Source organism: Sander vitreus, chromosome 10 (assembly GCF_031162955.1).
Source record: "Sander vitreus isolate 19-12246 chromosome 10, sanVit1, whole genome shotgun sequence".
NCBI lineage: Eukaryota > Metazoa > Chordata > Actinopteri > Perciformes > Percidae > Sander > Sander vitreus.
Window position 1 is genome coordinate 10,583,623 of NC_135864.1, and position 22,814 is coordinate 10,606,436.

At 39.6% G+C, this 22,814-nt stretch overlaps 3 protein-coding genes across 5 annotated transcripts; 2 read left to right on the plus strand and 1 right to left on the minus strand.

Moving 5' to 3' along the window:
* Window positions 1-3,574: 3,574 nt before the first annotated feature.
* cops6 (COP9 signalosome subunit 6) lies at window positions 3,575-12,416 on the minus strand. 3 transcript variants are annotated; one of them, XM_078260195.1, is made up of 11 exons: window positions 12,314-12,360; window positions 11,166-11,229; window positions 10,945-11,070; window positions 10,666-10,797; window positions 9,299-9,387; window positions 8,767-8,829; window positions 8,621-8,668; window positions 8,394-8,508; window positions 5,392-5,484; window positions 5,038-5,138; window positions 3,575-4,023 (listed from the first exon to the last, which is right to left on the minus strand). In XM_078260195.1, exons 3-11 carry the CDS (start codon window positions 11,054-11,056, stop codon window positions 3,883-3,885), a joined length of 894 nt encoding a protein of 297 aa, XP_078116321.1. In that variant the 5' UTR covers window positions 11,057-11,070; window positions 11,166-11,229; window positions 12,314-12,360; the 3' UTR covers window positions 3,575-3,882. The 3 variants fall into 3 exon arrangements, with proteins under 3 accessions (XP_078116321.1, XP_078116319.1, XP_078116322.1); XM_078260193.1 differs by lacking the exon at window positions 11,166-11,229 and having other exon boundaries at window positions 12,314-12,416; XM_078260196.1 differs by lacking the exons at window positions 5,392-5,484; window positions 11,166-11,229 and having other exon boundaries at window positions 12,314-12,416.
* Window positions 12,417-12,501: 85 nt separating this feature from the next.
* On the plus strand, window positions 12,502-16,457 carry LOC144524146 (F-box/LRR-repeat protein 12). The gene is made up of 3 exons (XM_078260192.1): window positions 12,502-12,956; window positions 13,083-13,158; window positions 14,379-16,457. The coding sequence occupies exons 1-3, from the start codon at window positions 12,853-12,855 to the stop codon at window positions 15,432-15,434; spliced, it is 1,236 nt and encodes a 411-aa protein (XP_078116318.1). The 5' UTR covers window positions 12,502-12,852; the 3' UTR covers window positions 15,435-16,457.
* Window positions 16,458-17,216: 759 nt separating this feature from the next.
* aurkb (aurora kinase B) lies at window positions 17,217-22,209 on the plus strand. The gene is made up of 9 exons (XM_078260197.1): window positions 17,217-17,325; window positions 18,355-18,393; window positions 18,599-18,680; window positions 18,762-18,807; window positions 18,928-19,116; window positions 20,072-20,210; window positions 20,425-20,573; window positions 20,715-20,889; window positions 21,612-22,209. Exons 1-9 carry the CDS (start codon window positions 17,320-17,322, stop codon window positions 21,783-21,785), a joined length of 999 nt encoding a protein of 332 aa, XP_078116323.1. The 5' UTR covers window positions 17,217-17,319; the 3' UTR covers window positions 21,786-22,209.
* Window positions 22,210-22,814: the final 605 nt, after the last annotated feature.

Genomic DNA, 22,814 nt, shown 5'->3' on the forward strand with positions numbered 1-22,814 from the left:
AAACTTTTTTTAGGGAATAGCTGGACAATATTGCTTTTACATTCTTATTTTTTTTATTATTTTTATTTTTTTTTAATTCTATTTCATTTATTTAAAAAAGCACCAACAAGAATACCATCCTATTTCATTGTATCCTGTACAATGACAGTAAAGAATTATATTCTATTCTAATCGAAATACATCACCTCACCGCTCATTTACCACGCAACCCGGAGCGTAGGCCCAAACCCGACCGAACCCTACCCCGAATCCGGCTGAACCCGACTCGAACCCGGCCGAATCCGGCCGAACCTGACCCTGACCGAATATTGGGCCGAATCTCCTATTCCCTCTTTTTTTTACATTATTCCTGATGGAGATGGAATGTACATAATTTAAGTGTGTGTGTGTGTATTTATTATTGTCTTCTGATGGATTTAAATACAAAACAATGACATTTTTTTTAAGGATACAATATTCACTTTTAAAAAAAATTTTTTTTAGGGAATAGCTGGACAATATTGCTTTTACATTCTTATTTCATTTATTTAAAAAAAAGCACCAACATGAATACCATCCTATTTCATTGTATCCTGTACAATGACAGTGAAGAATTCTATTCTATTCTAATCGAAATACATCACCTCACCACTTATTTACCGCGCAGGCCCGAACCCGACCGAACCCGACCGAACCCGACCCCGGCCGAACCCGGCCCGAACCCGGCCGAACCCTACCCCGAACCCAACCCGAACCCGACCCCGAACCCGGCCGAACCCTACCCCGAACCCGGCCGAACCCAACCCGAACCCGGCCGAACCTGACCCCGAACCCGGCCGAACCCGACTCCAAACCCGGCCAAACCCACCCTCGAACCCGGTCGAACCCGACTCCGAACTCAGCCGAACCTGACCGATCTGGCCGAACCCGATCCTGGCCGAATATTGGGCCGAATCTCCTATTCCCTCTTTTTTACATTATTCCTGATGGAGATGGAATGTACATGTGTGTATATTTATTCTTGTCGAAATACATCACCTCACCGCTCATTTACCGCACAACCTGGAGCGCAGGCCCGAACCCGGCCTAACCCAACCGAACCCGACTCGAACCCGACCGAACCCGACCCGAACCCGGCCGAACCCGACCGAACCCGGCCGAACCCGGCTGAACCCGGGCCCGAACCCGATCGAACCCGAACCAAACCTGACCGAACCCAACCGAACCTGACCAAACACAACCTTCAGTTAGAGCTGAAGTTCTTTGCCCGAACCTGACCAAACCCGACCGAACCCGGCCGAACCCGGCTGAACCCGGCCCGAACCCGATCGAACCCGAACCAAACCTGACCGAACCCAACCGAACCTGACCAAACACAACCTTCAGTTAGAGCTGAAGTTCTTTGCCCGAACCTGACCAAACCCGACTCCCGAACCCGGCCGAACCCGACCGAACCCTACCGAACCCGACCCCCAATCCTGAACCCGGCGGAACCCCTACCGAACCCGTCCAAACCCGATCCCGAACCCGGCCAAACCCTACCGAACCCAATATTCGGCCGAATCTTGGCACCGAATCCAGGATATATTCTGCTTTGCATTTGGCCCAATATTCGGCCCAATATTGTCTTCTGAGGGATATAAATACAAAACAATGAAATATTTTTTGAAGGATACAGTAGTAACTTTTAAAAAATGTACTTTTTTGCCAATCACTGAGATTTTTAGATTTTTAACGTATTGTACGGGTTTCGGGAATAGGCGCACAAAAATGGCTCGCTAGCACCCCCTTCAAAACTTAAAGAATTGAGCCCCTGCAGTACTTTTAACGTAGACTAACAGAACTTGGTATACATATGTAACATGTCACGACGTATAAAAAATGTCATTGGAGCCATACCCTAAACCCAACAGGAAGTACGGCATTTTGAATTGAAAATTGATTAGTTTGATTTTGGCCATTTCCACGTCGTACTTTAACGAACTCCTCCTAGAGATTTCATCCGATCAACTTCAAATTTGGTCTGTGCCATCTTAAGACATTAAAGATGAAAAGTTATTAAAAGAAAAACTTTTCGTCATAGGGCATGGCCGTGGCGGCCATCGAAACAGGAAGTGGGTGTAACTTGAGTGTACATTGCCCAATTGGTTCAAAACGTTTCATGATTCATAACACTCTAACCAAAGCCAGTCTACGGAAAGCCCACTCCCTATTAAGCCCCATTGTACCGAATTTGGTTGCAGTTCCACCAGAATTCAACTGGGGGTGATCGCAGTCCAGTGCAAAATGAATGGGACTCTATGGAGCTAGAAGGCTAAATTTGTCTCTTTCGCTTGATCATCGTTGAGAAATCTCAGATTTGATTGTAGTTTCTGCAAGTTCAACATGGATTATAGGTCGAAAGTTGAATGAACGAGTACTTATGTCCTTTCGATTTCTTACAGGTTGAGTCATTGTTGCCCATAACACACTAGCATTCTGCTAATGAATGCTGATTGGTCAGTGAAGGACTGATTACGATCGGAGATCCCGCTTGACGGCATCCGAAGCAGAACCAGAATGTCAGTGAATATTTCGGCGTGGTCTTTAAAACATTAGCAAACCTCTTTCTAGCACGTGTATTAACAGGGAGAGCCTTACCTGTTAGCTGTGTTGTCGATGCCTCGAGAGAAAAAAGGAAGCGACATCATTGAACTCAGCAGGGAGTTCCCTTTTCATTGGTGACGACGCAGAGTGCACGATTGCGGTGTCTGAGTGCCGCGCAAATGCAAGGAGCGGCGTCCGTCAGTAACCCCGACACGCACAGATGCACGAAGGCCCGTCCAACGCTGCTTGCAGCTTTAATTATGATTATTTTTAGTACATACTATACTGTGACATTTTAATGACATACTTTACTATGAATTTTGATGACTTACTATACTATGACTTTTTAAGACATACAATACTATGATTTTTTTTATGACATACAGTAATATGACTTCTTTATGACATACTATAATATGACTTTCTGTGACGTACTATACTATGACTTTTTAATGACACTATACTATGACTTTTTATTACATAATGACTTTTTATGACATACTATACTATGACTTTTTATGATTATTTTAGTACATACTATACTGTGACTTTTGATGACTTACTATACTATGACTTTTTATTACTTTTAATGACATACTATACTATGACTTTTTTATAATATACACGATTTGTTTATGACATACTATAATTTTTTTAATGACATACTTTACTATGATTTTGATGACTTACTATACTGACTACTAGAATTCTATACTATACTATACTATACTAGAATGACTTTTTAAGACATACTATTCTATAACTTTTTAATGATACTTTACTATGACTTTTTTATGACATACAGTACTATGACTTCTTGACATACTATACTATGACTGATTATTTTAGGACATACTATGACTTTGATTATTTTAGGACATACTATACTATGACCTTTGTATGACATACTATACTATGAGTTTTTATTTTTCATTAGTGTATTGTGATTAGGCCCCAGGTTACGATAATGTCGACAATCAGCTAAACTTAGAAAGAAGAGGAGTCAAAGTCCCATGAAAAAAATCAGCAGATCATTTATTACATAAAGAAACATGAAACAATAAAACAAACGGGGTAAAATAATATAACGTTCATGTGCAGTGGATTTATTTCTGTGCATAACCAAGAAAGAGTTGAGTGATTTTGTACACATCTCTTACCGATTGGTGTAATTAAGTGCTTTTTGATACACTTGTGGTTAAAAATGGTAAGCTGGTTTGAAAACTACTGTTGAATTTGTTTTAGCTAACCAAAAATACAAACAAACAAACAAAAACAGAAAAAGAAACTGCAGTGCTCGTTTGTCTTTCTGCCAGCTCAAAAGAAGAGTCCTCTCATCCTCCGGCCGATTCCCTGTCTGTCGTACAGGACGTTGAACTTGTTGATGAACTGGTTCATACTGTTGCAGGTCTTGGTGATGGTGCCTAAGTAGGCCATGAGGCCCACATCATTACATTGCTACAGGGTCAAAAAAGCAGAGTTATAGAAAGCACTGGCTAGGCAATACAACACAGAGTGACACAAGACTGTCTGCTAAAAACTGATTAAAACAAGTCCAAACTTTAACTTGTATGAGTTTATGTCTGATGTGCAGATTCAAATAGTATTGAGATATAAAGTGTGATGGAAAAATGAGCCACATCAGTCAAGTAGTGACTTGTATAGAAGGTCATACATTTGTCACAAATGATGTCACTGTATTGTTTCCAGGGTTCAAAATTAACTTTTTTGTCCACCAGCCAAATGGATAGTGAATATTCAAATTTTACCAGCAGTTCAATAAACTGACATTGATTTTTTGGCTGGTGAGTGAAGCAAATCTACCAGCCAATTGCATATTTTAGCAGCATTTGGCTGGTGGATTGTATGCCATTAAAAAGAAATAAGTCATAAAGAAACAGTATAGCATGTCCTAAAAATGTCATAACAAGTCATAGACAATGTGTCCTAAAAAAGTCATAGTATTGTATGTCCTAAAAATGTCATTAAAAAGTCATAGTATAGCATGTCATAAAAAGCAATTATGGAAAACAGAGCAAGCTAACTTTCCTGCTTTCCAGTTGGAAAGCACTCCAAGTTAATGCTCACTTCAGTGAGCTGCAGCATTTATTCATGGACTAACTGAAACCTAACCTGTACATTAACTAACCTGTGACAACTTTACTGCTGATTTCTCATCTGCTCTAATCGGCAACAGCTGTCTCACTCAAACACCACCCGCTACTCCCATACTATCCCATAATATGCTACTCTTTTAACATATGCGTCAAACTGTGTCCACCCTACAAAGACAATAATTGCCCCATACTTTGGGCTGAAAACCACAGTATTCAGAGATGTTGGTTTAAGCCTTTTCACAGGATTTTGTTAAGAAAAACATGAATGTGTGACTAATGTCAGCCTTACCTTTTGTAATTTTGTTAAAAACATCACTAAGGATTTTGTACATGAAGGTACACAAAGCTTGCTTACATCATAGAAGTCCGTTTTGAATTTTATGGTGCTGAGGACCGGCAATCTGTGGCACAGGGCATTCGCTTCTCGAAGGATCTCGTGGTTAAAGGGCACCTCTCCTGCAGTACGGACAGACAGGACACAGAAAAAACTAGTTAAAGCATCGTGTATCAAAACAGTGAGATAAGACTATGCTGTCAAGACAGTATGAAACAAGGGCTTGTAATTATGGAGGTGTGTCTGAGGGGCCTCCCTGAATGGTGTAAAAGTGAGGAAAAGGAAACACCTAATCTAAGAACAGCTGTTTTCCAGACTTATTACCACATTCTTTGTTCTCATGGCTTCATTAAAAAGGCCCTATCGCCCTCTCACCTGATTCCACAGCTTTGACATACTCTAGAATGATCTTCACCCGGCTGTGGAGCATCTTTATCGCACTGTGCTGGACTATAAGGTGTTCAGCAACTAACAGAGAAGACAGAGAGAATATTAGAGTTAAAACCTATTTAGAATTTTTAATGACTGGGTCTAATTTAAGTCCGGTCACAGGACAGCTGTTTTAAATGTTGCACTGTAACCATCTTCTTTAAAGAATACATTTGATTTGATTGTTTTTTCATTGTTTTCTGTGTGTATTAGGGTTGCACGATATTGACAAAATGTGATTTTGCGATATCGATTATGAATATTGCGATATTGATATTAATTTAGATATTTTTAAACATATGTAAAATTACGGGAAAACATCAAAATAGATTCATAACAAATTAAACAAGTTTTCTTACAACACAAGGTTTATTTCAACTGACTGTCATATTGGACTGGTACAACATGAATAAAATAAATAAGGACCATGTCTACAGAAATGTTTTACTGGTTGTACAGTATAAAATAAATAAAGAGAACAGGACAGAGAGAACTTTTCTTTCGCTTTTCCGATTCGTTCCGTTGTCTGTTTCTTCACTTGCACTGTCACTCTGTCGAAATACACACGTAGTACGCTCCATAGGGTTTGTCACGTAGTGGACTCGTGAGCTGACATGCACTAACATGTGCAAGTGGCACGGTAACTGGCCAATGAAATGCTGATCATCATAGCGTTTCAAGCGGGCTCTAAATCAAACACAACTAAGCCACACAGCCAACGGACGGGACGCAGCCCTCCACAAAATAAACTAAATATTGCATACTTATTACTAAAATAACACTTTCGATATATTGCGATAACGATATTGAGTCAATATAGCTTGCACCCCTAGTGTGTATGCCTGCTGTGTGTGTGTGTGCATATTATCTACTAGGGCTGCAGCTATCGATTATTTTAGTAATCGAGTATTCTACCGATTATTCCATTGATTTATCGGATAAGAAATACTTTTGTTTTATTGAAGAGCAATAATAAACAATAGGTTGGTTAAATTTTCAGAAAAAGCTACATTTTTGTTGCCTACATTGCTTACAATATCATCTCTCAAAAAAGTAAACATATGAAGTGCATTTAAGTGCCATATTACGTTGTAAAATGTTTAAAGAAAACATTTTCTGAAATGACATCAACCTCACACTAAGGCCTACATTAAACATACATAAACATTACCTTAAGTTGTGCAACTTAACTTTCAGAACTACAAGTTTCATCCTGAGACTGATCTATAGGCCTATATGTAAATATATGTATATGTAAATATTATACTCAATCTATTTTAATTTATATATAATATATAAATTAAAATAGATTGAGCTCTGTTACACTTGTGCTAGTAGATCGTTGATCAGCTGTTTCTCCATGAAGAGAGAGTGAGAGAGAGTGGTGCGCAACAATCAGCTGTTTCTCCGACGGGATAGTCAACAAGTCGGTTCTTTAGATCAAATTGTGGTCACTGCTATGTATTTTCTTGTCTTTGTTTTTGATAGTTGTTGTGTTTGGTGTAGTTTCATCGTCCATACAACTCCGTGATTTACTTTTGACGGGTCCGCTTCGTGGAATGGATGAGAAATGTTTTCTGTTGAGATGCTGAAGCACTGACGTCGTGCTATTATTGTGGTAAGCTAATTCGGTTTTTCAGTAGACACACTGTACAGGATTTTCGTTTTAAATACGTTTGAACTGATTCCAAACTCTGGACACTTTCTGTTGTTTTCTCCAACCTGTCTCTTCTCTTAGCCCCTCACTATTTACGCTCTGGCATGTGCCGCCCGCAGACTTAGCAGCGTCTGGTGTGCGACAATAATAATGATCCGTGTGGAAACACCGTCCGTCAGCAATACAACGTTGGTAACATTGATTTAACGAAGCTTCGAGGCAAATCATTTTGCATCGAGGATTTTTTGTAATCAAATTATTCGAGGAATCATTTCAGCCCTATTATCTACGGTGTTATTGAATTGCTTTTTTATGAGACATCTCTACAAATCTAGAATGTAATGTGTGGCAGCATCTGGAATTCTAATGACTAATTTGCAAGTGATAAGAGAGCCTGTGATCTGCTTCAGAATTACGAAATTGAAAAGAAGTATTCCCTTCACACATTAACTCCAACGATTTAGATATTTTCTATCTTAGAATTATTAATTCTGCGTGTTGTAGTTACAATAATATCTTTATAGTATAAATAACTGGTACCAGTACGCATATGGCAGAAAATTGAACACGCATTGAATAATAAGACTTGCATCCTAAATACCTGCCATAATTAGTCTTGTGTACAGGAGATTATGTTAATAAGTACATCTTGAAAACAAGATAGTCCATTACAGCCTGGAGCTAACACTAATCTGCGGCTGCTCTACTAGGTCTGTCTTTTTAATCTTTAATTTTGAATGCAGTCTCTCCATATTCTACTCACAAATATGCAGTACAAAGAAGTTACGTTGCTACTGAAATTGAACTAATCCTAACTGTAAGAAACTATTTTAGCTAATACTTGCTTCAATAGCCACTTCAGATTTATCATAATCTGAGATGAGAGCTGAGATATCGACTTTTATAACTTACCGTTATATAAATAAGTTTATAAAAGCCACCTTAAAAGGGGAACTATGCAGTTTGTTTAGCTTAATTTACCTTAACTGAACATTGGAATGGTTATGACTTTTTTCGGGTTGAATGGTGGTCGTCTCGTTTCCCCCTAGCGCCTGAGCGGAAAAAAACACCCTTGCAACTTTTGGCTGGCGAAACGGCAGACTGACCGAGCGAGTTTTTACACAGTGTTGCCAAATATCTATTCCGAAGCTGTAGGGGGAGCTCTATAGAGAAACCTGCGAGCAAAAAGCGATAGCGCCCCTTTAAAAAACAATAAATGAGGGCAAATGGCTTACAGCTAACGCAACATTGGAGTGCATGTAAACTCACTTGCTTTAACATTAAATCTTACCTGTCGAGTTTTCTCCTGTGCCTGTGGCTGTCATTCGAGCTACGTGGTCAACACCGATTCTCTCTGCTTCCTCTGTTGCAAGAGTGTACGTCAGCTCAGCAAACAACATAGTAGCCTAGATTAAAAACACACACACAAAAAAATCTGATAAAACTAAAAAAATCTCTATGGGAAACTGTCACTCCTGCAGGAAAGGATATGTAGATGATATGAAATATAAAAATTACCTCGCCATTGATGATGTCAATCACAGATTCATAAACACTAACAGGAAGCTGAAGGAGTAAATGACACATTGTTTAAAAACAGCTGTATCTAAATATGCAACCATGGTGTTTTCTCATTCTTGATGTGAAAATGCAGAGGAACTTACATCGGTGTGTTTGGTCATTGGGTTGAGCTTGAGGAAGAGAGGGCTCTCAATAATCTCACACACCTGGCAGGGAAGAGGGGAATAACCTTAAAATGTAATGAACCGTAATGTACTGCACACATCTAAAATAACTATCAGACTTTAAGAGGATTTTACTTGTATTATCAACAACAAAATACAAGTTAAAAATCACCTGCTTGTAATATAATGATGGCACTGCATGTTGTTTTTGAAAGTTGACGTTGAATTGTAAATCAGTAAACACAATTTCTGTATTGGTTGAATGTGAATCATTAACAAAACATGTCAGAATCTCTGCAATATTAATGCTACTGCTCTGTTATTTGCTTTCAAAGTAAAAGTTGTAGCTCAGGTAACTGATCAATCTTGGTCAATGCAGGACAGCCTTGCTTTGAGTTTTAAACTAGCTGTGTGCGGTTTCCACCTGTCGCTGACTCAGTGAGTGAGGATCTGAGAGAAGTAATGATCTTCATCTTCTGCTTTACATACGGCCCCTTTAACTTTTGCCTACCTGCTTGTGAATGTGGATGTCAGATGCGTCAGGGGGGCCACCTGTGGTGTACCAGCCCAAGAACTCCATCTCTTTAAAGACCTGTTTGACTGAGAGACAAAAGGAAATATTACAAAATAAAACTACAGCAAGCACATGATTTTGTGTATTAACCACTGTTGACTAGGGCTGGGCAATATATCAGTATCAGATATTGATATTTAAAGGCCAGATATTGACTTAAATTTTGGATATCGTAATATGACAAGTGTTGCCTTTTCCTGGTTTAAAAGGCTGCATTACAGTAAAGTGATGTCATTTTCTGAACTTACCAGACTGTTCTAGCTGCTATTATTTGCCTTTACCCACTTAGTCATTGTATCCACATTACTGATGATTATTTATCAAAAATCTCATTGTGTAAATATTTTGTGAAAGCACCAATAGTCAACCCTACAATAATCACCATTATATCGATATTGCGATATTTGATTTTCTCCATATTGCCCAGCTCTACCTTTGACTACTAATGAATAATCATTTATCAATAACTAAATCTAATATTGCTATCCCTTGGTGAAGCAATCTGACACTAATATGTCTTAAAAAGGATTTGGAGGGTTACAAGCAGGGCGAAGAAGGCGAGTAACTTTTCTTCAGTATTCTTATACCTGGCTACAATATTCTGGCGGCACTGCATTTCATAAAAAACAGTCATAAAAGGAGAAACTGCTGTATTCTTGTAGCCTGACGTCATCATACTCAGATTCTAGTCAGAATGTGAGTCTGATACTGCTCCATTGGGCTGTGAATATGGGGCGTGTTTCAACCAAACCAGGAAAGAAGATGTTTCTGCACTCAATTGGATAGACCTACAACCAATCAGAGCAACGAACACAGACGTCACAGAAGCTGCAAGTCAAAGGCAGGCTTCGACAGAGCAAAGGCAGAGGCGTCAGTTTCCGTGTCGTGCGGACGGGTGTGGCAATGTGTATACATACGTGATCACGGTTCTCTGTTCCTCTTTTAAAATTACTGTGCTGTCGATATCGTCTACATCAGACGCGATGTAAACAAATTCAGCGTTTCCCACAGATTAGAAAGCAATTTGTGGTGGACGCGGTGTGCACGGAGGGGAGGGGCTGTGTGTGTGTGTGTGTGTGTGTGTGTGTGTGTGTATGTGAGAGAGACGTTACTATTGATCATCTGTCCATCATCGTATAAAGCCCGCCCTGACAATTTGATTGGTTCGAACAGCTCTGTTCGAGCATAGTTGCTCCACAACGGATCAAGTCCAGACCGAACTTCCCGACCTCAAATGTTGTGGGCGGGGCTAAGTTCGGCTGGCATCCAGGCTAGTATTCTTGCCCTTCACAAAAACCACTTACATTGTTCCTCCTTGATGTAGTAGTACTCCTTGTCAATATGCACCCGATCATCTATGGTGTGAGACAGCAACTCAAAGGAGTTCATCACCTCGATGTTTCTCCCCTCCTGCTTCCCAATTAGGGCACCAATCACTACGCAGGTGGAAAAAAAACACAATAATATATAATAACCCGTTTCATTACACTCAGTTAAAGAATAACTCCCCTGAATATGAGACAAACTGTACATTATGTTACTGCTTACGTGCCATCTTTCTTGCATAGCATTGTCATACATACCCTGCATTGGTCGTCCCTCTTGTGAGCGGATGCGTATCCAGTGGTCGGATATGTTGAGGATAACCAGAGGGTGTAAGGCCACAGAAACGCTTCCGGTGACCCCTGCAGCCATAACACTGGGGCTGGCTGAAGTCACACAGAGACACAAACAAGAGAGCCTTTAACACTATAGCAACTATTGGGTTATTGGTCAAACAAAACAAGCAATTTGAGGATGTCACCTTGGGCTCTTGGATGTTGTTAAGCACATTTTTCACAATTTCCTGACAGTTTGTAGAGATTGAGCTGTTAATCAGGAAACATAATCCCATTTCTCAATAATATACACAACTGAAATAAATGAAGATAGTTGTTAAAAACTACAACCACAAACATTTGCCAAAATGACAAGTAGGGATTCAGTGATGCATGTTTGAAGCCAACACAATATAACAATAGAGCCAGACCAATAAACCGGCAGGCTGATATTAGCTCATTACAGATATTATAAAAAAAAAAAAATATATATATAGACCGATATAGTCTTATCCGAACATTGGCCTGAAAAATCCAGTATCAATTGGCTCAACTCACAATCACAAATATTTGATAATGTAAGGCTGTCAGTGATGTGTTTAAAGCTAATATCTTTGACTTATTATTACTTATACTACTATTATAGAACTTAAAAACATGATGCCCTTAATTTGTGTTTTGTTGCTATGTTTGATAGTTATTCAATGACAAACTGCTGGAAATATTTTTTGATAAATTTTAAAATTAAATTGAGACAGTCACCTCACTCAATTTTCTGCAAAGTATTTAGGACCTAAACTGCATTATAACTTGCGGAGACCACTGATAAGCCTTTTAGGCATTGGGCCTCCCTTGTATATTCTGTTATTATTTATATTGCTCTGTTAAGGTTATGTTTATGTTTTGTTATAATAAATGAAATGAAATATTTGAATATTAAATAATGAACGATAGAGATAGACCGATACATTGGTTCATCACATGGACAGCGGACGTCCAGGACAAGCCCTAATTTGAGATTGGGTTGTTGTCATAGGTAGTCAGTATGGGTCAAACCTGCCTCAGCTGGCAGACTAAGGTTTACATTCCTAATGCAAACTCCAATAAGAGAGCAGTAAAATATAATAATAATACTAACTCAAACCTCCAAAGTGATGAATTTGTTGACAGCTTTCTAACAGAACCGTGTACGTTAACCCGCTTATGTCAGCAAGCTCGCTACTTACCACCTTTGACACCACTAATTCACCAATTACGGCCACTCTTAACATAAATATACGACACGTGAGACAATCTGCATACATATACATGTAAATATCAGGCAGAAAGTATGAGATAAGTGAGAAATACTCGCCTGCCCCATCCACTTCCATTCCTCCACCATTGCTGGTCGCCATCTTGTCCGGTAAACCACGCAGGCGCACTGGACTGATCACCTAAAGGGAGTTTCACACCGCCGCGCGGTAAATCGCCGCCTCTAGTCATTTCAATTTGGGGAAGGCGGCAGAGGGGAAGCGGGTTTAAGCGGTTGCCGCTCACGTGAACGTGCACAGTTCCTGCTCTGCCGGCCAGAGTTCACCGTGCAGAAATTCTTTCGGTAACCGCAGGGCGGCAGGAACCGCTTTTATAAAAACGCTTTGCTTTTGAGGGAAATGCTGTTGTGCTCTACTGTCATAAATTGGAGGTGTATACAGAAAGCAAGACTTCTTTTAACCGAGACACGCTATGTTGAGCATAAAGATGCATATTTTATTTGATCGGCAAACTGCCGCTCGGTCCAATGGGTCCTACAGTCAATAGGCTGCTGTTTCCTGGGGATTGCTGATGTAGGCGCAACCTGTGTGCGTCGGGATATCAGTCCGTGTCCGAGGGTTAAATAGTTCTGTTTACAAAATGGATGAATTTAAAGCCTGTAACATGCTGGACTACTTTCCAGAAAACATTTTAATTGATGTGTTGTCGTATTTGAGCGTGCGAGAGCTCGTCAGAGCCGGAAGGTAAGGGGAATTTCACTTTGCTGACTGTATTTTACCAGTTATTCGTCTTGTGGAACTCAGCTTAGCCTTTGTTGTTACTCACGTCACATGAGGAAGTTATTTGTTGTATTTTACGGTGTTTTTCAGAGTGTGTAAGAGATGGAAACGCCTTGTTAAAGACCAACGACTGTGGAGGTTTGTCGATCTGACAGCATGGAAAGGGGTAAGAACTGGTAATGTGGCTACACGCTTATTCTTTTAATTGATCCTTTCATACAGTGTAACGTTAGTGTTTATTTTATTTGGGGGACATAGCCACAACATGCAATCTGATTAAATAGCCCCTCAACACATACGATTGCTAATACATGGAAATCATATGTACCATTAACCCCAAAAGCAATGACTTTACGTAGTAAAGTTTGGCGATAAAGAGGAAAGGCAGAGGGTCTGTGAACTAAAAACCAAGTCAGGAAACTTGGTGCCATCAGGATCTCAGGGTTAAACTTTGACACATCAAAGAAACAAAGGAGTAATGTCCAGGCATGACATATGTGTCCACATATTCATTTCTTAGGTCTTTAGAAAAAAATCTTTTTGTTCATAAAAAATGCTGCTGCTAAAATAATCAATATTGCCTTTTTTCAGGCTTTTCAGACAAAGTAAGCAAATTTATGTGCATCAAGAATTGATCTTGATGTGATCATCCATACACTCGAATATCTGCAGGTTTTGTGGAGCCATTTCATTGAAAATGATCTTAGTACAATACAAGAGCCTCTTGAAGAATGAAGACTATTGAACACATTACTCCAATACTCTGCACTGGCTTCCAGTGTTTCATATAATACAAGTTAAAGTACAGATACATAAAATGCATCTCTAAATGTCTTTACCATATGAAACCACTTGGCCTCTCAGGTCATCTGGTATCAGTCTGCTGACTGTTCCCAGAGTCCAGACTAAACATGGAGAAGCAGCATTTAGTTACTTTGCTCCACAGAGCTGGAACAAATTTCCAGAAGAAACTGAATTTGACTATAGATAGAAGCAAAACTTTGAAGTTCTCCACCACCTTTGACTGAACTCGTCATTATGCACCTTGCACACCTTTACCTATCTTCTATTATTTCTGTGATTCATCTTTTGAATTTCTTTTGAAATGGTTTCTAACATTTTAATTTAAATCTCAATGTTTTATGCTGTATTTCCTTTTCAATAATTTCAATGCATTATGTAAAGTACTTTAAATGGCCTTTGTGTATTAAATGTGCTTCTCTTGCCATAAGCCCCTGTTGATGTAAATGCTTTTACATATTGGTTCTGTATATCTATGTAATAACTGACAGAAATCATTTTTCTTCTGACCCCTCATCCCCCCCCCCACACACACACACACACACACACACACACACATGTCATGGACTGTCCATTGTGTGTTAGGTGACATCCCGCATACTTTGGCTCCTGCTACGTCAGTACCTAGGTTGTGGACTAAGGTGCCTACGGTTACGTGGTTTGCTGCTTTCTGCCCGAGGGGGCACCTTTCTCTCTGAGTCTTGGCTTAAAGCTTTGTCCACAAGGTGCCCTCGCCTGAGTAAGCTCTATCTTCTGCACGCAGACCTGCGAAGCCTGCCCAGTTGCCAGCTCCTACCTCCATCTTTGCAGGTGTTGGAGCTGCGTGGGTGTGAGCTACCTCGTGAATTTTTCAACCAGACTCTTACTTCACCTGCTTGTTCCCAAGAAAGAGCTGAAGCCACATCCAGTGTTGGTGCTCAACAGCAAGGAAGGGATCGGAAAGGAAAAGGCCTTGGCTCTCCATCAGGGATTGGTATTGGGAGGTTAGTTCTTAACAACGTGCCCTCTTTCACGGACCAGCATCTGCAGAGTCTGACATCATGGGAGCGGCTCAGTCGTTTGGAGCTGCGTGACACCTTTCGTGTGACGGCAAACGGGCTCAGGAGCAGTGCTGCTAAGGACGGCGTCTGTGGTGTGGAAGGGCTTTCCAGGCTAAAGTTTCTGGAAATAGGCATCACTGGGCGGCAAGGCTACCAGTTACAGATGGCCTCCCTCGGGCTAGGGGCAGGATGGCTCGGACTGGAGGAGCTGAGTCTTGGGGGTAAGGAGGTTGGGCCAGGTTTGCTTTGTGCCAGCCGGCTGAAGGACCTGAAGTGTCTGTGCCTATGGGCCTGCACGCTCAGCGAGATGCAGATAGTACGGAGTTGCAGGATGCTCCGTGGGCTCCGCCAGCTGGAGTTTTTGGACGTAATCTTCCAGCCTCGGCAGTGTCCACCAGTAGTGGAGGGGGAGGGTGGTGGTGCTGGTGGTGGAGAAGAGCAGGACAATGAGGAAGCTGCAGGTGGAGATAACGGCAATGATGAGAACAAGACACTAGACATGAACGATCCCATTCCAAGTTTGCGTCGCTCACTGGCTGTCCTGCTGCCATCCTGCACACTAGTTTTCACCAACTGCTCTGTTCAGATCAATGCAGACTAAATGAGGTCTCTACTACTGCTGTATACAAGTGGCCAATATTGATACAATTCTTTCACACAGGCTGGCATATGTAATTTATTGAAGCATTATGGGTATAATGAATGACTTAAGTTTGTATTATTGTGTCATGTTTATAATTATGCCCAGCGCACATGGGCTCATAGGATATCTCAAATTCACTGGAGCCAGCTCCAGATATTAATCAGATATTCAGACCATGTCAAAAAAATTTATTAATATTTTTTTACTGCCAACTTCAATAGCAAGAGGAGGAAACCCAGTTGTCAACTGTGCAAAAGATCTTTGGCTTCTAGATAAGAGAAATGTTACATATGATTCAGGGCCATACTTTTGGTTAATATGTATATGTCCTTCATTTTGGTTTTGAAAGGATATTTTCAAATCATTTTTCATCAAACTTTAATAAAATGTTACTTTAATAGTGCTATATATTGTGATATAGTACCATTTTATGGAAAATCAAATGATAAAGTAACCAGACAGGAATGTCTGTTGGCCAATTCAGCTAATTAAAAATACCTGACAAATTAAGATACTTCATCACATTGATGAAGAAAAAAAAAATCTTGCCACAAAGCAGTCTTGCCTCTTTGATTTGCAACTTTGCCTCAGAGAACCCCTAAATGTTATAATTAGAGTTACAGCATTATTAACAGTTTGGGACAGTAGATACATTTATGCCGCCTCAAGGTAAATCAGTAAGCAGTTTCACCTCCAAATTCTTTGATCATATTTGGACAAAAGTAAACGTACTCTTTTAAACTCAGTCACAATACTGTATTAAATAATATAGGGAACTGTCACTGCTAGACTGTAAAGACACAAGCACGTGTCAGCTACAAAGGCAGAGAACTGAAGTGTGCTGCTGGCAATGATCCACCTGTTTCCTGTTCCTTAACTGCTTTTCATCAATCTATACATCAGAAAATATAACTGATACAAGCAAGTGTTTTATATTGGCATAACATATTTAAAGTAGTCTTTATCAAGTCCCAATTCTCCCTTACTCCTTTACTTTTTTCCTGTACAACTTTTAGAAATTATAAAATAAGAAATGGCAAACGTAAATGTCTGTTTATTGTATTAATGAGTAAAAACATGGAAGATCTGTGTCATTGACATGAATTGTGTTGCATTGTTGCAAACCAACCATTATCATTTTAACCTTCTTTAGAATTATAAATGAAAAATTGTTTTCAATAAACCTATTTCGAACATTACATCTTTAAGTATAATTTGTCTTTTTTGTATCGTATTAGTTACTAGTCGTAGTAATCGTAACTAATCGTATTAGACTTCTCATGAAATCAAGTGGTTGATCAACAAGCCTGCCCATATCAACTTAACTCCATTATAACATAACTAACTGGCAAATATTTCACAATAATAGTTGTTAGTTGCAGTTCTAGATATTGGCAATTAAAACAACCTCTCAAAACCACAACAGGAAGCAGAGACAAAGGGGTCATGGGGGTGGAGCTAATATTTGAGCAGACTCTAGGGATCTGTCTGATGTTCTAAAGGGCTTTTAAAAAATTCATGACATCACGGGTATAGCCATATTCATTTTAGGAAACGTAAATGGAGATATGATTAAGTTAATTTGACCATAAAACAACAGTATTGCTAAAACACAGTTGACAGATAAGAAATGAGGGCGGGCCGACATCTGACTAACGTCGGTGTACACCAATCACACGTTTTCTCTTGCAACAATCCCGACCAATGGGCGCCCTCTGTGTGTAGCACCCCGACCAATCGCGTTCGTCATGGGTAGCATTTTGAAAACGTTGGCGGCCGAAGAAGTTCAAAATAACGCTGGGCATTCTTTACTGAAACGTTCTAACTACAATTTGTCACTACGATGCAGGTAACGTTTGTTTGTTTAATCAATGATAGAGAAATAAGACTGAGCAGATGAGTACAACAAACGATTAATATACGCGCAAGTTATAATGCTTAAGTACGACAAAGAGTTTGACGTTAGCGTTGCGTTTCGTACGTTAACAGTTACCCTTCTAAGCTAACTTAGCATGACGCCAAGTTTTGTGTTAAAAAGAATAACAAGGAGTATATAACGTACTTACACAGTGAATTATATAAATTAGCAGGTGTTGTTTAAACTGATTTAGCTAGCCCGTGGAGTAGTAACGTTAGCTAGGTATTCCCTGTACCAACATGAGGCAAGGGGGCCAATGGTAACGTTAGCCTAACGTTAGCTAAGCTACCCAAGAACCTTTTATCATTTTTGAAAGGCGTAACGTTAACGTTGTAAGCTAAACGTACTAACTGAGCCACCGGAAGCACTTGAAACTAACTAGATAATAACGTTACAAGTCTGTAACTGAAAACATAACAATCATTGAGCGTTAAAGCATGGTTTATTTAGTAAAACATTGAACTACAACGACACACTTTTCACAATATGGTGCTGAAAGTGTACACTGAAATAACGTTACCAGATCAGAAGGAGCACTTGTACAGTCTAATGCCATCCAGTACAACAAGGCAGATCATATAAGAAGAATATGGAAGATATTTTGCGGTATTGTTGTAGATTGTACTAAAATATGTTTACTATTTTCCCAAAGGTGGGCACTGCTGACTCAACTTCTGAGTCATCATTCTGGCCTATTAAAGGTGGCACAGAAATTGAGCAAAGCAACTGCACCCAAAAAAAAGAAATCAGTGTTCAAAGAAAAGCATGTGGGCCATGCCATACTGATTTATTTCAGGATGAATTGGTGCAAACTTACTTTAACATCCTGCTTGCTGACTGTGCATTCTTTAAACATTGTCTAAAATACCAAATACAACTCAAAGCTAGAAAAGCCGCTGACAAGTAAAGACGCATACGCTTAAATGTATGTTAATGTGAGCTGTATGTATTTATTTACAGAATAAGGAAAATTATGAGCCCAGGGGTTTCCAACGACCGGTAAGCTGTAATATTTGTAAAAAGATGTGTACATTTGCCTGCTGTGTTTAACCAACATTTGATTACCAGCAATTGTACTACCACTGACAAATCAGAATGCCAGCATTGGCTGATATGTGTATAAAAAATATTGGAAACTATTATGACTGGAAAAAAAACCCAATAAAAATGCGTTTCTAATTCTGTGTTTGCTTCTACATATTAGTTAGCAACACCAAGCATGGTGGCAGGTCCACAGCGTGTTCAGGTGAAGCCACGAACAGAGATGGACAAAAATGCCATCACAGGTAACATTACCCTCCTCACGCACATACAACAGCCTGACACCTAAAGAAATGTGCCTGTTTTGATTGTATTATCATTTTCAGGCCCTGGGAGAGAGTGTGTAGGTTCGTCCTCCAGTGCAGCCTCAAAGTAAGGATATTCTCTAGTACTTCTCGAGTTGTTGGTAGCCAGTTCTGTGTTTTTTGTTTTTTCGGTAGTGGTTTCATACATCTAAGTGATTAACATATCTATCTTTATACTTTGCATCAGAAAAATCTCCATCGATGACTTTGACATCGGTCGACCACTAGGGAAGGGCAAATTTGGTAATGTCTACCTTGCGAGGGTGAAGAAGCTGCAGACCATCGTGGCGCTGAAGGTGTTGTTCAAGTCACAGATGGAGAAGGAGGGTGTGGAGCATCAACTCAGGAGGGAGATTGAGATTCAGGCACATCTCAAGTGAGTATTCTGAAGAACATTTTCATGAATAATATTAGGGGTGTAAGAAAAAATCGATACACTTGAGTGTTGCAATATTTTATTTAGCAATACTATATTCATTTTAGTTTATGTGGGAAAATATTCATGTAAGACAGTGGTTCACGTTTGTTGTGTTTAAACCACCTACCGCTAGATGGCTATGTTGAGACGCACCACTAGTGTCCTTGCCTAACAGTGCCTGGACTTTTTGCTAGAAGCAAACAATGTAGCTATGGCTGAACTTTGGCCTACTTTAGCATATAAAAATTAGCTCACTAAGAACCTGTGAACCACAATCCCAAACTGGCAGTTTGATTTTCTGTGTACTGAATTGTTTACCTAAAGTAAACTTCTTTGACTTTTATGCACATCATGTCTTTTTTTTTTTTTAAATATTAGTTTTTCTAAAATTATACTTTAAAAAAAAATCCCAATATATCGCGTTACGCACAGTATCGAAATATATTGAATCGTGACCCATGTATCATGATACGTATCGTATCGCCAGATTCTTGCCAATACACAGCCCTAAATAATATATTGGCCTTCATCAAACTAACCATAGAGTAACCAAGGAGTACTTGATAGGCTTACTTCTGGGCAAAATGTCCCTGAGTGGAACTTTTCGGTATAACTTCCCTTCAAGCTATTTGCTACCATCTACTGACGATTACAGGAACACTTATCAAATGCTTACAATCATTATTTGTAGGTAAGATGTGCTTTGAGTTACATGAAAACAATAGTACATTTTATATTGGCTAACTAGGTGCATTTTCCACAAACTTTTTGTCGCTTTGCTTATCAAGTAGATCCCATAACGAATTAATTCTACTTCTGTTTACTCAACTTTAACAGGCTTGCTTTAAATACCTTTCACTTTGTGTTAAACCGTATAAAAGCTGCCTCAAAACATAATCTGTTTTGTCCTTAGGCACCCCAACATTTTGCGCTTCTACAATTATTTCCATGACCGAAAGAGGGTCTTCCTGGTGCTTGAGTACGCCCCACGTGGTGAAATGTACAAGGAGCTACAAAGATGTGGAAGATTTGATGAACAGCGTACTGCCACAGTAAGAGTTTTTGCTGCTTTTTTGTGTGCTGTTTTTGTTGGTGAACCTCATTTGTAAATTGTTGGAGGATAATTAGCACATTTTCACTGTATCAGGTTTTCGAATAGCAGTTTGACCACTGGACTTGATTACATCTACCATCTTGTTTTAATTTCCTTGAATACTTGATTTAAAGTCTTGTTGTGATCCAGTGCCAACCTCTTTACATTTCCAGTACATGGAGGAGATATCCGATGCACTGATGTATTGCCATGAGAAGAAAGTGATTCATCGGGACATCAAGCCGGAGAATCTGCTGCTTGGCTATCGTGGAGAGCTGAAAATTGCCGATTTTGGTTGGTCCGTCCATGCACCTTCTCTAAGGTGAGTTGGATGAGGTTTTATAATGTCAGCGCACCACGGTTCTGTCAGACACTGCTCAATACCGCTGTATCATTTCACATGAATCTGCTTGTTGCTGCTTGTTGCTTTCCCTGCTCACCTCTTTGTTTTAAACCCATCCAGACGTCGTACAATGTGCGGGACACTGGACTACCTCCCTCCAGAGATGATCGAGGGGCACACTCACAGTGAGAAGGTGGACCTGTGGTGCATCGGGGTCCTCTGCTACGAATGCTTGGTTGGCAACCCCCCTTTTGAAACTGCTAGCCATTCAGAAACGTACAAAAGAATTATGAAGGTTGGTTTTGGGTGTCTAATATATGCAATTGGACAATTATGAATGTTATGTAAGCTATTCCAAAGGAAAGTTTGGCAGAAACATCTGGCAGAATCCACATCATTCAAACAAAGTGGTTTTACGCTGACTGCAGATGTTTCTTTGTCTGTTGTAGCAATGTTATCATTGTTAGAAATGATGGCCAAACTACCATAATAAGACCCAAGTGGCAACAGACTGGAACAATCCTTTAAATTAACCAAATGCAAAATAACTGTAAATGGCCAATGTTGAGCTTATCCTGTTGGTCCAGATCTGTTCTGTTGAATCATAATCTTGTCTATGATGAACTGATGATCAATTAATCATCTAAACCCATATTTCAAACATTTGGTCTTTGGGGTATTTTTATCTGGTTTCAGAAAACTTTTTTGAAAATAAGTGTTTTAATCCATGAACCCTGTAGAATACCTATCAATATGCAACTGGCTGGTATGGGAACATAATTGTTTAAAATTCATCAATGAGTCAATCCAAAGGTATTTAAACATCTAAAGATGAACTTTAAGGTTGTACATCCCTAATAAAATGGACACACAACCACATTGTGCCTTAAATTTCTGCAACAGCTAGCATGAAATATTCTTCTGAGGAAGGTGTTTAAATCTTGATCATTGTCATAGTTTCTACTGCACCAGTCATTGTTCAGATTTAATTAATAAATGCTATTTAACTGTTTGCAGGTGGATTTAAAGTTCCCTAAAACCGTCTCAGCCGGTGCACAGGACCTGATCAGCAAACTGCTTCGCCATAGCCCTATCGATCGTCTCTCACTACAGAGTGTCATTGATCACCCATGGGTGCGCACTAACTCCCGCCGAGTCCTACCCCCCATCTGCCCTACCAAGAAATCCTGAGTCCACCTGGCCTGCCACTGAGGGTGTTATCTCTCCTTCACAAGTGACTCTGGGCCAGCATGTTTTGGTTTCACTGCCATGGGCTTTAAACTGCCGTTATTCTGGCACATTTTATGATGGGTATAAATGCATACCCACTTTCTTTTATATTGTACAGTGTGATGTCATTATCTATGTCTAGTATGTTGCCTATAGGTGTTTTGTGTTTTTATTGTCATTTCTTCTCTGAAACCTTTTTAAATGAACACATCTCAATTTTGAATTTCTGTATCTGACAACAGTGTTGACACCAAAGTACTACTGTTAGACTGATTAAAGCTGACTATATTCTCAAATAGTTTAAAATTAGGTGTTTGGGGTGAAAAGCATGTTTTTATTTTGCCTCAAGCTATACTTTAAATTTCTAATAAATATTATACAATGATTTGTGGCCCTTTTAATGAATAAATGATTATGTAAATGTTGTGGCCACATTGCAAACCCCAACAATATAACATAAGATTAGTACATCTCAGTAATAACTCTGGGAAGTTAAGAAATACACTCAGTTAACAGTTTATAATAGAATCTATGACAGTTTATTAGGTACACCTAGCTAAAACTACTGCAGTTGATTAAAACTTTGCCCTGCAATAAGTCCTACATTTAAAGAAAGTTATATTCAGTTGAAACAGTTTTACAAAGTTGTTAATTCAATTTGGGGGCGTTTTTAATATTGTATCCGTTAACATCAATCAGGGTGGCCTTAATATTTAGTTTAAAGAAAATGATCTTCATGAAGATAGAATTTTTATGGGGCTGTTGCATTAGTTTTGGCCAGGGGCACATTCAATCTCAAAACGGTGTGCACTGTTTTGCTACGGCTTCCGTGTTGCACGACATGTTTCCTCGGAACGGTGTGCAACCATAGACAGTATACAAGAATGGACCAACAGCTCCCGTTGCTCTGGACGGAGACCAGTGAAGGATTTTAGAAGCACTTTTCCGGTGATCGCCGAGCGTTACTGCGCAGCCTCCAACTGAGAGAGA

What these genes read in the sequence shown, in the direction of transcription:
- cops6 (XM_078260193.1), bottom strand. Translation starts at nt 12,356, where the DNA reads ATGGCGACCAGCAATGGTGGAGGAATGGAAGTGGATGGGGCAG. An exon ending in AATGGAAGTGGATGGGGCAG is followed by an intron (nt 11,071 to 12,313) that starts GCGAGTATTTCT and finishes GTGTGACTTCAG; the next exon opens with CCAGCCCCAGTGTTATGGCT. An exon ending in TCAAAACGGACTTCTATGAT is followed by an intron (nt 4,024 to 5,037) that starts GTAAGCAAGCTT and finishes TTGACCCTGTAG; the next exon opens with CAATGTAATGATGTGGGCCT.
- LOC144524146 (XM_078260192.1), top strand. Translation starts at nt 12,853, where the DNA reads ATGGATGAATTTAAAGCCTGTAACATGCTGGACTACTTTCCAGAAAAC. An exon ending in GAGCTCGTCAGAGCCGGAAG is followed by an intron (nt 12,957 to 13,082) that starts GTAAGGGGAATT and finishes GGTGTTTTTCAG; the next exon opens with AGTGTGTAAGAGATGGAAAC. An exon ending in ATCTGACAGCATGGAAAGGG is followed by an intron (nt 13,159 to 14,378) that starts GTAAGAACTGGT and finishes ATTGTGTGTTAG; the next exon opens with GTGACATCCCGCATACTTTG.
- aurkb (XM_078260197.1), top strand. An exon ending in ATGAACAGCGTACTGCCACA is followed by an intron (nt 20,211 to 20,424) that starts GTAAGAGTTTTT and finishes TTACATTTCCAG; the next exon opens with TACATGGAGGAGATATCCGA. An exon ending in CGTACAAAAGAATTATGAAG is followed by an intron (nt 20,890 to 21,611) that starts GTTGGTTTTGGG and finishes AACTGTTTGCAG; the next exon opens with GTGGATTTAAAGTTCCCTAA.